The sequence below is a fragment of the Chiloscyllium plagiosum genome, unplaced genomic scaffold (genome assembly GCF_037043375.1).
Source record: "Chiloscyllium plagiosum isolate Xiang-an unplaced genomic scaffold, Cpla_swu_hap1 HiC_scaffold_2, whole genome shotgun sequence".
Classification (NCBI taxonomy): Eukaryota; Metazoa; Chordata; class Chondrichthyes; order Orectolobiformes; family Hemiscylliidae; genus Chiloscyllium; species Chiloscyllium plagiosum.
Window position 1 is genome coordinate 34,023,052 of NW_028270140.1, and position 17,076 is coordinate 34,040,127.

Genomic DNA, 17,076 nt, shown 5'->3' on the forward strand with positions numbered 1-17,076 from the left:
ATTCATAAGTTACTGCTTTGTTTCTTTTTTAAAAATGCAAGGAATCTGCTTTCAATCGAATTGAGCAACTCAGCTTAAAGAAGTAAAAGCAAAGGCTGCATCTGCTGAACCACTACCACCTGGAGGCGCATTGTGAATTTTCGAGAATGTTCTGTCACTCTCAGTAATGAGTTGTGCTGCTACTGCAACGAGTGTATGAGGTGGATAGTTAACCTTGCCTGAATAGCAGCCAGCCTTCTACGCATGCTTACTGGGGAGCCCGCGGCACTGCACTTCCGGTGGCTTACGTCATCAGGCGGTCTCGCAAGGACCCGGATGAACCGGCAAGCGCAGAAATTTCTAGAAGCGTCCCCGCGTTACTAGAGCTTAGCTTCGAGCCGCGTTGGTAAGTCACTGCTTCTGGGTCCCCTAACGGATTCTGACAATACGTTTTCATCCATCAGATCTCGAACGGTGATTTAAATTGCTATAACCGATGTTTAACGGGATTATCAACGGATTTTTAAAAATTAAAATTTTTATCGGAGTAGTTCTAGTTTTAGTTTTTTCCACTTCTTTTGGGGATGGGTGTGTTGACAGAATTGATTTTAAGAAATTTAAACTTCTGATCACAATTAGTCTTGTTTTATCCTTCAATTTTTGTGATGCTCAGGGACAATAGCCGCGTTGCGGTTTTTACCGTTTACGTGTCGCTGGCTCTTAAATATAAATAACTAGTCCCGATTGACTTTACTTGTCCGTTTTTCCTTTAGGAATAGTCTTGGTTTCGAGCCACCTTTTGTACCTTTTTTTTCAGGATTTTAATTTTAATTATGAGTAGTTCCTGTTTCATTAATTAAAACACGAGGGCGTGAATCTTGCCCTAAATCCGGGCGACGTCACTTCCGCAGAAACGATCACGTGACCAACTCAAGCCCCATGTGTCTTTATTGAGGGTCCCAAATATTCTGTTCCCATGTTTGTGGTCACTGTTTCCATTTGAAAAAAAATTCTCACCCTGATGATATTTGCTGGAAATCCCTGATAGGTTTCAAGAGATTCTCTTAAATTTATTTCACCACACCCGCATAACTATTTATATAGATTACCTGAAGTATAATTGCATTACAGACAGCAATCCTGATTCTTTTGGACCAGGGAGTTGCCCTGTGGTCAGAGCTTGAGGGGAATAAACCTGTATTGTCAGGAGTTAATAGACCTGATCTCATTTCAATGTATGAATCAAAGCTGCTGGATAGATGCGCTGAGGATATTTCTCTTGGTGTTGAACTTAGGGCTAGGAATGTGTCTCAGTGCAGGGTTTGCTATTTAGAGCTGAGCTGAGGAAACTTTTTGTTTTTCATTCAATCTTTAGAGTTCTCTGCGCTAGAAAGCTGTAGCTGCTCTAAGCATATTCAAAACTTGCCAGTGGATAATTAGGTATTAAGACTGGGGCTAGAATGTAAAGTGGAGTTTAGAGATCAGTTATACCTTGCTGAATGATGGAGCATTACTTTTATAATAACTTGTGATTTCTGTTTTGCTCTTTCAAAGAGTCTGCACAAGTACGAAAGGCTAAATCACCACATAATTTTCATGAATAACTAAACCTTAACAACTTTGTGAATGCTGAGTAAGTTCCTTCCTCTTGCCTGTGTCTACATGGGGAATATGGATCATTTCTTGTTCCTCTCATACTTGGGTGTCTCCCTGTAACACTCTCTGGTACATAGATAACATCATTGGTGCTACTTCTCTCCCATTTTTTCCCCCTCTCCCACAAAAAATCTGGAATTGGGGAAAAAAATTAAATTTTGCATCCTTTCCCCTTTCCTGGTCCATCTATGACTGCTCCTTTCCTTGATGTCTCTCTTCATCTCTGCAGATAGATTTCGGTAGCCAGCCTATTACAAGCCTACCAATTGACTGAGGGCAGAGCAGTAGATGTGATCTGTATGGACTTCAGTGAGGCGTTCGACAAGGTTCCCCATGGGAGACTGATTAGCAACGTTAGATCTCATGGAATACAGGGAGAACTAGCCATTTGGATATAGAACTGGCTCAAAGGTAGAAGACAGAGGGTGGTGGTGGAGGGTTGTTTTTCAGACTGGAGGCCTGTGATCAGTGGAGTGCCACAAGGATCGGTGTTGGGCCCTCTACCTTTTGTCATTTATATAAATGATTTGGATGCGAGCATAAGAGGTGCAGTTAGTAAGTTTGCAGATAACACCAAAATTGGAGGTGTAGTGGACAGTGAAGAGGGTTACCTCAGATTACAACAGGATCTGGACCAGATGGGCCAATGGGCTGAGAAGTGGCAGATAGAGTTTAATTCATATAAATGCGAGGTGCTGCATTTTGGGAAAGCAAATCTTAGCAGGACTTATACATTTAATGGTAAGGTCCTAGGGAGTGTTGCTGAACAAAGAGACCTTGGAGTGCAGATTCATAGCTCCTTGAAAGTGGAGTCGCAGGTAGATAGGATAGTGAAGAAGGTGTTTGGAATGCTTTCCTTTATTGGTCAGAGTATTGAATACAGGAGTTGGGAGGTCATGTTGGGGCTGTACAGGACATTGGTTAGGCCACTGTTGGAATATTGCGTGCAATTCTGGTCTCCTTCCTATCAGAAAGATGTTGTGAAACTTGAAAGGGTTCAGAAAAGATTTACAAGGATGTTGTAAGGGTTGGAGAATCTGAGCTACAGGGAGAGGCTGAATAGGCTGGGGCTGGTTTCCCTGGAGCGTTGGAGGCTGAGGGGTGACCTTATAGAGGTTTACAAAATTGAGGGGCATGGATAGGATAAATAGGCAAAGTCTTTTCCCTGGGATCGGGGAGTCCAGAACTAGAGGGCATAGGTTTAGGGTGAGAGGGGAAAGATATAAAAGAGACCTAAGGGGCAACGTTTCACGCAGAGGGTGGTATGTGTTTGGAATGAGCTGTCAGAGGATGTGGTGGAGGCTGGTACAATTGCAACATGAAGAGGCATTTGGATGGTTATATGAATAGGAAGGGTTTGGAGGGATATGGGCCGGGTGCTGGCAGGTGGGACTAGATTGGGTTGGGATATCTGGTCAGCATGGACGGGTTGGACCGAAGGGTCTGTTTCCATGCTGTACATCTCTATGACTCTAATTCCTTTACCTACCTTGACTATATGTCTTTTGTACTCTGTTTCCTGTAAGTACTCCATTCCTCCATCCCCACCCCAACCCTGATCGTTATTTTCAGGTTCTGCATTCAAGTGACCATAAATTGCCATTTCCACCGGAAACGCAATCCGTATTCTGCAGGGACCATTCCCCCAGGCCATCCTGGACAACTCCAAGTAATACCTTCTCCCTCCTCAGTATCCAAGGCTTCAGGCACTTTTTTTTAGGCAACGCTGTGATTTGCCTGCATCTCAATCTAATGTAGGAGAAGGTGAGGACTGCAGATGCTGGAGATCAGAGTCAACAGTGTGATGCTGGAAAAGTGCAGCAGGTCAAGCAGCATCTGAGGAACAGGAGAATCAATGTTTCGATCAAGAGCCCATCTTCAGGAATGCAGTGCTCATTCCGATGGAGGACTCTTGCCTGAAATGTCGGTTGCTCTAATTACAACTAGATAGGAGTGAAATTCAATCCCACTCTGCTGATTTGATTGACAGGCAGCAGAGGATTCTATGGTCAACCAGTCAAAGGCCAAAGTTTGAGCACAAAAGCTTAGGAGTAGTTTACTTTGTAATCTGTGCCTTTCATTAGAGCTATTTTGGTACAATGGCAAGGGTAAAAATCTTGTGGCAGGATTCAGGCATGCTCTCATGCATTCAGGTTGCTCTCTGACCTGCTGTGCTTTTCCAGCACCACACTCTCGACTCTCAATTTGATATACCATATTTGTGCAGGGCAGACTCCAATTCATTAAGGAGGCAAAATGCAGAACAGGTGACTCCTATGTGCAACACCTATGTCTTTTCTGTAAAACTGAGCCTGAGCTTCCAGCTACCTGCCACGTCAGCATACCACTCTTCCCATGCCAATTGTTTGTCTCGAGCCTACTGCTCCAGTGAGGCTCAATACAAGTTGGAAGAACAACACCTCATCTGCTTGGGGACCTTTAGCGTTCAGAATTCAACACTGTATTTAATTATTTTAGAGCACAACCAACACCTTCCATGTCTCTGAATCACTCCTAACACCCCAGGTCCTGTCATGAAGTTGTTTTCTTTGTATGCCAACCCATTTTTGGCCATTCATAGTCCCCAATATCACCAATCAACTTCTTCCCTGGCTTGCTATCAATAATCCCTTTCTCTTTGTATCCTTTTATATATACTTGTATCTCTTTCTCCAAGCTCCCTATCCACCTAAACCCACTCCACACCCCACCCTGACCATAGACATCATAAATACCGCTTTGTACTAGCTGCTGTTAGTGCTGAAGAAAGATCCCTGAACTCTGTTAACTCTTCTTTTGTCTTCACGTATGCTGCCAAACATGCTGATTCTGATCAGTTAGCCTGTTTTTTCTTTCAGTCAGCTGAACTAAAATATAAACCCTTCTATTTGCCAGCATGTCAGTATCATATTTGGTCAGACACTTTGGCCAAAGAAAAGTTCTTAAGGGAGATGTGGGCATACTGAATCAGTCTTTGTATTCAAACCTAATTAGTAAAGACATAATTACAATTCAAATTGATACATTCAATTAACTGGAAAGAGGAAATTCCCTACCTGAAAGGACAATTAAAGTAGATTCAGAAATAGTTTGTAATTGGGATTTGGGTATACAATTGAAAATAGTTAGTTTGCAGAATTTTGGTGGAAACGCAAGAGCCATTACAAGCAATTGATGAATATTGTCGTCTTAGGAAAATGGGAATGAGAATAGGTCATTCACATCTTTGAATCTGTTCCACTATTCAATTAATGTCATCTCACTCAGTTGCATAACTTTTAATTCCCTTGTCTGCTGTATGATTGAGAGGTTGAGTTGGCTTTGCATCTTTCTTTACCATATGTTAGGTTTTGTTAGCAGAAATTGTTTTTCCCTCTTTGACAGTTAGAAGAGTTGGAACTTCGAAGAGGAGTCTGTGGGATATGTGGGGCATGCCTCTCTGAATGTCAAATATTCAGTTTCTCACTCCAGAAACACAAATGTACCAATATAACAACAGTGTGATTTTTGAATAGATACTATAGCATTTCCTGTAATCGGTGTTATCAGTTGAAGGAAGCTCTACATGTCCTCTCTACATAGTGGGTAGCAGTTGTATTGTCAGATACTACAGTTCTAGTTTGTAAAGAGTCTGAATTGTGTTTTAGCTTGATTATATACCTGGCATTACCCCTTTTTCAAATTAGCAGTCACTACTACTTTCCTCAAAAGCTCTTGACTCCATTACAAGCACCTCTTCAACTCAAGTTGTGCCTTCCAATCTCTGATTTCCATGCCTGAATCCTGCCACAAGATTTTTACCCTTGCCATTGTACCAAAATAGCTCTAATGAAAGGCACAGATTACAAAGTAAACTACTCCGAGGCTTTTGTGCTCAATCTTTGGCCTTTGACTGGTTGACCATAGAATCCTCTGCTGCCTGTCAATCAAATCAGCAGAGTGGGATTGAATTTCACTCCTATCTAGTTGTAATTAGATTCAGGTTTGGTGTTTCTCTATCCCCCAAGAACCCTTCCTTTGCCCCTCCTATATATCCAAAAATATTGTTGGTTTCCACATATACTTTGACTCAACCTCGCACCATCATTCCACTCTCTTGATTTCTGTATTGTCTGATTTCCAATACTGGAGAAGCAGAAATTTCTGGCTAAATATTGGGAACACTGAAGTCATTGCCTTGTTCAATCTGCTTCCTAGCCAATAACTAAATTCTTGCTGACTTCTAAGGCAGAACCACTGCAAATTTATTAGTGGGTCTCCAGATGAGCTTCCAAACACCTCCATGCCCCCACATTCCCATCTAATTCCAAATCTTTAACATTACCTGACTCTACCATGTCTCAGTGCTTTTGTTGAACCCCTCATTTATATCTGTTACTTCTAAACTTTTTCTAGTGTTCTTCTAACTGGCTTCTTGCATTGTTGCTTCCGTAAACTTGAAGTCTCCTAAAACTGTGCTGTCCCTGTCCTACATTTCACCGAGTTGCTGCTACCAACCTGGCTTAAACTGGCTTCAAGCTAATCCCTCAAATTTTTAAATTCTCATCCTTGTTGCACTTCTGTTTCTGTAATTTCCCCTCAGTCCACTGAGAACACTATACCACTCCAATTCTGGCCTCTTGAGCAAACACCTAGTTGTAATTGCTCCACAATTAATATCTGTGCTTTTGTCTGCTGTGAACCTGTGATCTAGGAATTTCGTCACTATATCTGTTTCTCTTAATCCTTGTAACATCGCTATTTAAAATGATCTTTCTTGACTAAGTTTTTTTTGTCCTGTAAAATGTTTGTGGTTAGTGTCCCATTTTGTATGTCTTGTTTGTCCTGAAGTAGCTCAGGGTATGCATCAATTGCAAAGTTATTTTCTATTTTTGTCTCAAAAAAAACTTTTGTTTTCAGACTGCTACTGTGAAAAATGGTGAAGGAGACTGTATTTTATGATGTTTTGGGGGTTAAGCCCAATGCAAGTGGTGAAGAACTCAAAAAGGCCTATAGGAAACTAGCTCTGAAATACCATCCTGACAAGAATCCAAATGAAGGTGAAAAGGTAGGTGTATTTATCCAAAACTGTTTGATACAAATCATTAGCAACAACAAAGTGTTGAGGGCTATTTATATTTATCTGGGATTAGTAACATTAATCTTAATTTAATTTACATTGTCATTATGAAAATTGCAAACTATTGTTGCTGTGGATTCACTCAGTAGATCTGTTTAGCCCCCACCTATTTCTGTTTCAGGAATGTACCTCTGGCAGCAGCTGTCATCAAGGCAGCCATCTAAACAAATGAATGATTTATTTGCAAAATTTGAATATCAAATTTTCCAACAGATTTTTTTGAGTAATTGTAGAATTGCACTGCTTTGAATATTACTTGTCACATTTGAATAAGCTACTGTGCTGAGTCGAAGATTATCTTAAAATTGTCATGAAGGTGTAATCAAATGTTCTAGTCCCACGGGAGTAATGTATGTATTTGTTCAGTGGTCGTGTTGATTATATTGGGTTTCATTTAAATTGAAATATTGCTCACTAGTGGTTTGACAATGATGGAGGTGGAATTGGTTGGTGAACCTGTGATTCTTTTGTGGTGACTGACCTATGAAGAGAAATTGCTGTGCATAAATCTAAACAATTTTCAGATACCTGATAAGTAAAGCTAATTTATTTAACAGATCTCTCTAACAAACGTTTGGCTCAAATGTGGATTTGAAATTATTGTAAAGACAGTCCATCATATTAACTATTTCAAATGGGCTATCTGTTATCTAATATCTGAAATGTTATTAACTTATTGGGTCATTCAGTTTTAGTACTGAGTATCTGTAGTTAAACCAATATGGCCTTGTAGGATAACTGGTTTTCTTTTGTGACAAGTTCAAACAGATTTCTCAAGCTTATGAAGTGCTGTCTGATCCCAAGAAACGAGAACTCTATGACCGAGGTGGCGAGCAAGCTATTAAGGAGGGTGGAGGCGGTAGTGGTGGATTTGGTTCGCCTATGGACATCTTCGATATGTTTTTTGGTGGTGGAGGCAGAATGCACAGAGAAAGGAGAGGTAGAGATTCTGTTTCTGATTCGTGAAGACTCCTTTTTTTTAAATTTTTTTTAAAAAAAGTTCAGTATGTGGGAGCAAAATTAGACATTTGACAGCCCCTATCACTTAGTGGGTGCATTAATGTGATGTGTAGTAAGACAATGGATAAGTAATTGACCTGTTTCAAATAGAAAATCTCACTTGTTGATGGTTTAACAAATTATCAAGTTCTGGATACAACTGTTCAACTGATCATACTGACAAGATCAGAATAGCTAATTGAACTTGCTTGAAGATCCAATTTCACCTAAGGTCAATAGAGCCTGAAAGCTTTTTCTTAATGGGATGTAATTAGCATTCTGTCTGTGTGTATTGGGGTAAGGTAGTGATGGCAGGAGGAATAAGAATATAACTGGGCAAACATTTTCCACATGGATCATAGTATGGATAAATATGAACTTTTGTTTTTAACAGGAAGACTAGGAAAGCAGTGTACCATTTAAATTGAAACTTGCTGGTACAGAGTTTTCAGTGTCCTAGTACATGAATTATATTATCAAGTGCAGCAAGTATTGAAGAAACTAAATACTGTTGTGCATGGAAGAGTAATGGAATAAGTGAATGCAATTCCTGTTGAAACTTCAATTTTTTTTTCCAAAACCTACAAAAAAAAATTGATAGGGTTCACTGGATTAAACTAGTCAGGCCTGAGTGACGTTGGAAAAGACAAAGGAGTCAACAACTCATGAGTACTACAAATGGTGGTAGAATTGGGAATAGCCAATGGGCAGTCTATCATTTCAGACTTCCAGTTACACAAGTCTGATTCCTCATTCCTGATGAAGGGCTCCTGCCCGAAACGTTGATTCTGCTGCCCCTCGGATGCTGCATGACCTGTTATGCTTTTCCAGCACCACGCACTCTCGACACTTTATCATTTCATTCCAGTCTCTGAAAGCAGTAATCAGTGGTTTTTTGTGGGATGATGGAGAATTCAAATGATCAATGTCAGTTAGATTTGCAGATGATAACCCACATTTTGTGCTTCCTAGAAGTGCTTTGAGAGCTATTAGCAATGGATATGACAGCAGCAGGATATTAGTGACCATAGGCCCCTCAAACTTTGCCAATCTTGAAGATAACTAAAACAGATTCAAATATTTAGCAACTATGATATCTAGAGATGGAAGATGCAACAAAGAATAAGGATACACGATAAAGACATTTACTTTACAAATCTAGCCAAACTTATTTGTTCTTAATGGGAGTATAATCTGCATTTTTTTTTGGGGGGGGGAGGGGGGGGGGAAGAGGAGGTTGATAAAGATCTTGATTTGGATTGTTTTGAATGAATGAGAGACTCCAACCTTATCGTAGGTAGTGACCAACTTGGTATATATCTTTTGAATTGTGGGTTGGAGGAGAATGGAAAGACAAAAATGTGAAAATACAATACTATGGAGAGTGAATAAACAAATTTGTTGAATGTAGTTAGGTTGAAGAAGGGGAGGAAAAGAGACTATACTTGGAAGGAAAGTTTCAGGGAAGGCAAGAGAAATATTTGTTGGACAGCTTAAATTGATAGAAGTTATCAGCGCATAAAAGGAATGGCACAGGATAGAGAAGAATGGAAACTGTCAATGACCTGCCTTAAGGGAAAGGACGTGATTATGAAATAAAAGATGTATCTAACCTCTAAATATTTACAACATCCTGTATCAATCTGAACCTTTACAGTAAAAGTTGGATTTTAACTACTAGACCTTTGCCTAGCTGAGAGAACTGACTTTTTACACAATTTCCAATTAAGTATATCTAGGGAAAGCATCTAGTCAGTGTTTGGAGATAGTATTTTTTTTTTGTGAACTGTTTTAATGTTTGGAGAGTAATCAATTTTGAGTGCCTTTTAACTACATTGAAAACTTTTGCCATGTCACTGCCATACACTTGTATTTTCTCCAGTTGGGAAGTTTGCAATGTTAGTTTGAAATAGCAGTATTGGAAGTAATTTTAACGCACCAATCTTGATGTATTCTTACTCAGCATTAGCAGAATCCTATTAGTCTCTGACTTCTGTCCAGATGCGCGCTCATGGCATCGGCAGCAATGCTTTGAAAAGTCTGATCTCTAATTAACTTAATGGAGAAAGCAAAATGCAATGATTTTTCAGTCAATTCCTTGGCTAGAGAAAGTGATTATGTAATAAAGATAAAGTTGCATATTCCCAGAGGACGATTAGGCTGCTCTCATTAAAAAGATGACTGGGATTAACCTGAGTCACCATGTCTCCAGCAAAGGGTGAGGTTGAGAAGGTGGGATCTTCATAATGACCTCATGATATGGGAATTGAACCCACTGTTGGCATGATTGCATTGAAAATCAGCTGTCTACCTCATTGAGCTAAGCAGCCATGTAGTAAACTAAGGCAGTCTTGAAACTGGATATTTATTTTGTGGGGTCTTGGTAACTTGTGCAGTTAAGGTGTTTTTCTAGGCTTTTCCTAGCAATTTTAATATGAATTATATCATGGGAATACCGTCTTTCCAGTTGATTTGATGACAGATGAAATTTCTTTTTTTAATAATCTCCAGGAAAAAATGTGGTTCATCAGCTTTCTGTATCATTGGAGGACATGTACAATGGTGCAACTAGGAAACTAGCACTGCAGAAGAATGTAATATGTGAGAAATGTGAAGGTATGCAATTTTGTTAAAATGATGGCTATGATTGGAACTTATTTTCATCAAATAGGTTACTGTAGATGTATTGAGAAATGATTCAATCTCCACATGCCTTTTTCAAATTATCGCACCATATTTTCATCACATGGTCTGCATAGATTTAGGCGAGTTGGAACACTCCTACTGACTGCTTCATCTTTATATTTCACCTTGTTGGCTTTCATATTCGATGATTCATTCTGTATCGGGTGTGATGTCACCATCGAACATAATACCTTTTAGAATTTTAAAGGAACCATTTCCTCCACAACACTTTAGTACATTCCTCAATTGCTTTCTCCCTTTCCAGTGCAAGTGCATTTCCTTCCCCCCCTTCAGTGCTTCAAACAGTCCATCAGGTGAAACACCAACTTTTTGTACTTTCAATTTGGTTTACTGTTTTCTCCTCAATTATTCTGCTTTACATCGGAGATAGCAAGCACAGATAGCCGACTGTTTTGCAAGAAACCCCCCTTCAGTGTGCAAGAATAGCCTTAACAGGCACTTGTGATTATTCTCTCTACTTTCATTCTGACTTCTGTGTACTTGGTCTCTGACACTGTTCCAGTTGAGCTTTACGGAACAACGCTATCTCTTTAATTTGGGTACTTAATGACCTTCAGGACTTGACATGTCAGCTTAAAATCGTAACCTGTCTTTTTTTTTGTCCAGGTGCCAAGTGTTGTGATTCTTTTTTTTAAACACTTTTTCAATTCCTCCAGATTTACTTTTATTGCTTTATCACATGCCTATAGCTTTGTTTATTTCTTTGTCTGCTGGCTGTCACCCTAATAAAGAGCTTCTTTCTTCTGTCTTGTTCTCTTTTCTACCCCTTCCTCAGTGCTTCCATATTTGCTTAAAATCTTAACTTTTTAATCCAGTTCTAGTATGTTGTGTCAGATGTCAAGCTCCACAATATTTTGGTTTTATAGCTTATTTTGCTTGAAATCTCTCCACTGCTAATATTGCAAAATTTCTATCACTGCAACTTAGTCCATTATCTTATTGCCACAAGTCTCCACAACCCTTTTGTCTTTCCATTAACCTCTGGAGGGTGGGGCTGAGGTTGGGAAATACTGTGTTCTCCCCCAACCATGGTATTGATGGAGCTCTACCCTGAGGATTCAATACAGGCAATCTTGATAGCAATGTAAGCTGTGTGTAAGTTATTCTGACAATTGGCCTGATATGACCGATTGCAGTATCTACCTTATTGTCACAGGAATTATATATATTAATTCTATATCCTTTCAATGATGAAATATGTGCACTAGTGGTATTTTGATTTGATAAGCTGTAGCTATTTCCCCATCTCTCTTTTTCTTTTCTATCCTCTTCCATAATAGGTCGTGGTGGTAAGAAAGGGTCTGTAGAGTGTTGTCCTGTCTGTCGTGGATCAGGCATGCAAGTAAGAATTCACCAAATTGGACCAGGCATGGTTCAGCAAATTCAGTCTGTGTGCCAAGAATGTCATGGCCAAGGAGAGCGCATCAGTCCGAAGGATAGATGTAAAAACTGTAGTGGAAGAAAAATTGTTGTGGAAAAGAAGATCCTGGAAGTTCACATTGATAAAGGTATGATAATACAGTTGTAAATGGTAGGTTTGAAACAGGGAGAGAGACTTTTCCTTCCTGTCAGCAGTTCTAGCTGACATCATCATGCAGAGCGGAAATTCAATTCAAAGTTTAATGTGATGACCTGTACAGAGGCTGGGAAGAGTTTTTCTCATCTATTTTGGTACCTTGTGCAGTACTTTGTAAGTTTTAAACTATGCAATATGTCAAAGATTTTGCAATAATAATCTGATCCATTTCTTTTCAGTACTCCGAAGCTACCTGGATGTGAATTATAATTGTATTTGACATGCTTTCGTTAAATTGCCTAAATAACTTGTTTTGCTGGAAAGCTCTTGCTAAGTCTGCTCTTGATTGATCCACATGTTGGGGATGGACCAGTTGGACTAATTTATTTTATTGTTCAAGAGCTGTATGAATATCTGAGCAACATTATGTTCAGTCTTCTGTTCATTGTCATGATCTGATGCCTTAGTAGGCTTAAAAATAGAATTTAAAGTGTACTGGCTTAATTTGCCTCCTGCCCCCTCAAATGTGTGTATCCCTATGAAGCTCTGCACTTTTAATCCTTTTGCAGCTTTCACATATTATGCAACTGGTTTTCAAGGTGTTTTTTTTTTAAATGAAATGTTTTTGGAGAGATTCCAGTCTAACACCATTGCTTTCTTGTTGTGAAATAAAGGAATGAAGGATGGCCAGAAGCTAACATTCCATGGAGAAGGTGACCAGGAACCTGGTTTGGAACCTGGAGATATCATCATTGTTCTAGATCAAAAAGACCACAGTGTCTTCACTAGGTAATGTCTTTTTGAAGATAATAGCTGATCTCCTCATTGAGGGTAGCACATAAGCTAGTTTTATCAGTGATTTCTTGTCACATGTCTGATTTTAGTTTTTTGTTTTGCTTTAGGCAAGGTGAAGACCTTGTTATGCACATGGAACTGGAGCTGGTGGAGGCTCTGTGTGGCTTCCATCGTCCGATCACAACTTTGGATAAAAGAACAATAATCATTACATCACACCCTGGTAAGTAGGTTATTGGATAAAGATAGGACTGTCTGGTAGTACACATAACTACCATGTGTGCCTTTTTTCTGCTAACTAATATACAGTTTTCATTAGTATTGTCCGAGTGATGGAGCAGAAAATGGTGAACTTAATTGTTGTAAGAAAAACTGTTTTGAGGTAGAATAAAAGGAATTCTACTTTCACTAGCTGAAATGGGAAATGTTCCATTACATTAATTACCTGAAAAGGGTGGCACGGTGGCTCAGTGGTTAGCACTGTAGCCTCACAGCGCCAGGGACCCGGGTTCGATTCCAGCCTCTAGCAACTATCTGTGCAGAGTTTGCACATTCTCCCTGTGTCTGCATGGTTTTCCTCCCACAGTCCAAAGATGTGCAGGTTAGGTAGACTGGCTGTGTTAAATTGCCCATAGTGTTAGGTGCATTAGTCAGAGGAATGGGCTTGGTTGGGTTACTCTTTGGAGGGTAGGTGTGGACTTGGCCCTGGGCCAAAGAGCCTGTTTCCACACTGTAGGGAATCTAATCTTTTCCTAAATGATGATTCTTTGTATTTGTGACAGGTCACATTGTTAAACATGGAGATATCAAGTGTGTGCTGAATGAGGGTATACCAATTTATCGCAGGCCATATGAAAAAGGTCGTCTTATCATCCAATTCAAGGTATATAATATGTCTTATGTGCTGCTCAGTAACTTTCTCAAACTTTTGCTGAGTGTTTTAGATTTCAACGTTTACATTTGCACTTTAAATGCAGAAGTCTTACCAGCAGATTAGTCCTGTGGACTAAACCCAGTGTTGTGAAACTTCTAATATTGTCCACCCCAGTCCAACACTGACACCTTCACATCAGAACTTAAATGCACACAGAAGCATTTGGGGTGAATACTGGTTTTTACTGTTCCTAAATTGTACATAAAGTTGAGTGCAGGTGTGCATTAAATGTCAATCATTATTTCAAAAGGCCTTTTTTTTAATGTATCCTAAGAACTAATTTACAAATTTTTTTGTCAGCACATGTAGTTCCATTTTAGTGAGATAGGTGTTTGTCTATTAAAGCTGCATATAACTTTTTTATTTTTTGAGAGTTGGAATATAAGCCTGTGATTTCGTATTGTTAGGATCACATAATATGAAATCACCCTAAAAAATCTGTCTGTAGCTGAAACCAGAATTGACCCCCATCAGTTTGCCTATACATTTGTGCAGTCTGGTCCATGTATAAAATTCCTGAAAATCAAAACCATTTGCTCTTGAATCTATGAAGCAAAATTGAAATGGAGTCTTATCCTCTCTGACCGGTTTCAGAGCTTCCTTTTAAATTTGTGATGCCAGTTTTTAGAATTAATAGGGCAAAGTTAATTTTTTATTGTGGGAATTGTGTGATCAAAGAGGTGGTACTAGGGATTTGATTACTGCTTTGAAATTGTTTTGGATCCCCCCTAAACAGAAATGTGGGATATGGTATTACTTGGAACAATGGCAACATTTGTGCCACAATAACAAATCAAGATTTTGAGTCATTAGTGCAACTGTTAAGCCTCTGTATGCTACAAGTATTGGGAATCTTGAAGCTTTAGGAACTACCCTAGCCTGAGCCAAAATTATCTTTCAAGCAACACCAAAAATAGATTCATTGTATTGGTGTAAATCTCTTATTCACTGCAGCTGTGGCATAGGCCTGTCTCAACAAAATTGACAGCTAACTTCTCATTTATATGCAACACAGATATGCTCTTAACACAATCATTTGCATTTTAGGTGAACTTTCCTCCAAATGGCTCCATCCAAACAGATAAACTAGCTCTTCTAGAAAAGTTACTCCCTGCACGGCATGAGGTTGATATCACTGATGATATGGAACAAGTAGACTTGGTCGATTTTGATCCACAGCAGTCGAGGCAACGCTACAATGGTGAAGCATATCATGATGATGAGGATGATCACCCTAGAACTGGAGTTCAGTGTCAGACCTCATAAAAACAAACCTTCTGTCTGACTTCAAATTGTGTTTTGTTTGTTAAAGACTTAAGACTGCAACCTCAATCATTGTACACGCTTAACATCCATGGTTGCATTTGCTGTTATTGGATGATGATGCTTTTGTGTAATGTTCATTGGTGTATTCTACAAACTTGTATTTAAATAAAACTATGCTCTTTGGGGGCTAATTTCACTTGAGACTTTTTGTGAATGTGGCTGAACAGATCAGATGAAAACACTTAAATGATTAAGGAGTAATTGGATATAGTTCTTGAGGCTAAAGAAATCAAAGGTGGGTAGTGATAGAACCTCAGCTGAAACTGTGCCAAATAGCACCAATCTACAGCTATAAACAACATTATCCTGAATTGGAACTATATCACCCTTTCAAGGAGGAGCTTAATACAATCATAAGGGCTAGCAATAAATGCTGGCCATAGGCAAAGTGTATATTATACAATGAGTTGGTTATACTAGTATTGATGAGGATTGTTGGGCTGAATGACTACAATATTTACAAAGCTAGTTGGGCATGTAAACAGGACTGCAAAAGGAGATGAAATGAGTAACATGGCAGATGAAGTATGAAAATTCTCATGGGTTTCTTTAAAAAGCATTAAATTGCTCAATGACATTCAAAAAGACTATGCTGTTAGAATTCATTTGCAAGGAATATGATCTTTATTGCACAAGTGTGTTATAACCATGTAGGGCTTTGCAACTCTTAGTACAGTATAATTTCATATCTCCAAGGATATGCTTGAGTTTGAGAAAGTGCACTGAAGGTTCACTAGACTGGGTCCTGTGACAAAAGCATTGTACTATCGGGCAGTGATCTCTCTCTGTGCAATCCTCAGGTTTACATGCCTAACTACCTTTGTAAATACTGACTTGACAAGAGACACTGGGTTCAACTTGCTGTGAAATAAAAAAAAAAGGTCACAAACTAGGTCAGTTATTACATACAACCGGAATTCTTCTTTAAAAGTGTTGAAAATCAAGTTGTTTTTGAACCACAGAGGGTTACGGATTCTGAGATTTTTATTCTCTGGAATCAAGGCACATGAGCACACAGGAAAACTGACTTTCTTTATTCATTCATGGGATTATAGACATCACTGACAAGGTCAGTATCTGTTGCCTTGTTCCTAAATGCCCCTGAAAAGTGGCTTACTGAAGTTAGTATATTTAGGGCAGCTAAGTGTCAATAACATTCCTGTGGTCTGGAGTCACATGCCAGACCAGACAAGGATAGCAGATCTTAAGACATTCATCAACCAGACTGGTTTTTAATGGCAATGGCAGATCCATATCCATCACTTGATTAGTTTTAGATTCCAGATTTTTATTGAAGATAGAGTGTGAACTGAGAAAAGTTCAGTGTACAGCTGTTTGTGGGTTATTAGCTACTCCTGCTCAATGTTCTTGAAAGCAAATGCCTTTTGACGGCACTAACAACAATTTTGTGAAATGTGACTTGTATTGCTTATTCGGAGGTTAATAAGTTGAATTCTGTTAAGTTCAAAGGTTGCTGCATAAAAATTCTAACAATTAGCAAAATCTTCATGAAAAATAAAATAAATCACTGCATTTAAATGAGTCTGACCACCTTCAAAATGTTGTATTTATTTTAAAATTCCTTACTGTTAAACTCCACGATGATCTCGGCTCCAACAAAAACATCCTAAAGACACTGCAAATACAGTTACTAGGTGCATTAATTACATGCCTTAAACTGAGGTTCAGCATATCAATCTATGTCAAACATTATACACTTGGAATGGGGGAATGTGAGAGCTTTAAAATTGTGTTGAAACAGGATATTCTAGAGAAAGCTCTGTGTTATAGGTGTCAGTAGATAAAGGTTTAAAAACAAACTATTCCTTTAAGGTTTCCAGAGTTTAAGGAGACCATCTTCACTGTAGGTACCAATCAAGTTCTGATGTGGATGATGAGCAATTCCAATAACATCTTTTTCATGAACCTGTAAAATTAAACAGATGGTAAATGTACCCTAATATAAATCAAAATAAAAAGATTAGAAACTGTTCATAAAACACCCCTCATTAAATTGTTGCTATCAATAATCAGCACAATGCAACT

The 17,076-nt window shown here is 38.9% G+C and overlaps 2 protein-coding genes across 3 annotated transcripts in view; one reads left to right on the forward strand and one right to left on the reverse strand.

Annotated features, from left to right (window-relative positions):
• The first annotated feature begins 247 nt into the window (after positions 1 to 247).
• Positions 248 to 15,171, forward strand: LOC122563011 (dnaJ homolog subfamily A member 1-like). Its single transcript, XM_043716315.2, has 9 exons — positions 248 to 385; positions 6,535 to 6,682; positions 7,514 to 7,694; positions 10,265 to 10,369; positions 11,740 to 11,967; positions 12,650 to 12,764; positions 12,878 to 12,993; positions 13,553 to 13,653; positions 14,752 to 15,171. The coding sequence occupies exons 2-9, from the start codon at positions 6,551 to 6,553 to the stop codon at positions 14,968 to 14,970; spliced, it is 1,197 nt and encodes a 398-aa protein (XP_043572250.1). The 5' UTR covers positions 248 to 385; positions 6,535 to 6,550; the 3' UTR covers positions 14,971 to 15,171.
• Positions 15,172 to 16,579: 1,408 nt separating this feature from the next.
• Positions 16,580 to 17,076, reverse strand: part of smu1a (SMU1 DNA replication regulator and spliceosomal factor a) — a 30,728-nt gene continuing 30,231 nt past the window's right edge. For both annotated transcript variants that reach the window (XM_043716305.2, XM_043716296.2), the window contains one exon: positions 16,580 to 16,957. In XM_043716305.2, the coding sequence (XP_043572240.1) occupies positions 16,859 to 16,957 (99 nt within the window). In that variant the 3' untranslated portion in view covers positions 16,580 to 16,858. The remainder of the gene's footprint in view (positions 16,958 to 17,076) is intronic.

Coding starts and splice junctions, on each gene's coding strand:
- LOC122563011 (XM_043716315.2), top strand. CDS start 6,551: ATGGTGAAGGAGACTGTATTTTATGATGTTTTGGGGGTTAAGCCCAAT. Junction 12,765..12,877: donor GACCACAGTGTCTTCACTAG/GTAATGTCTTTT, acceptor GTTTTGCTTTAG/GCAAGGTGAAGACCTTGTTA. Junction 12,994..13,552: donor AATCATTACATCACACCCTG/GTAAGTAGGTTA, acceptor TATTTGTGACAG/GTCACATTGTTAAACATGGA.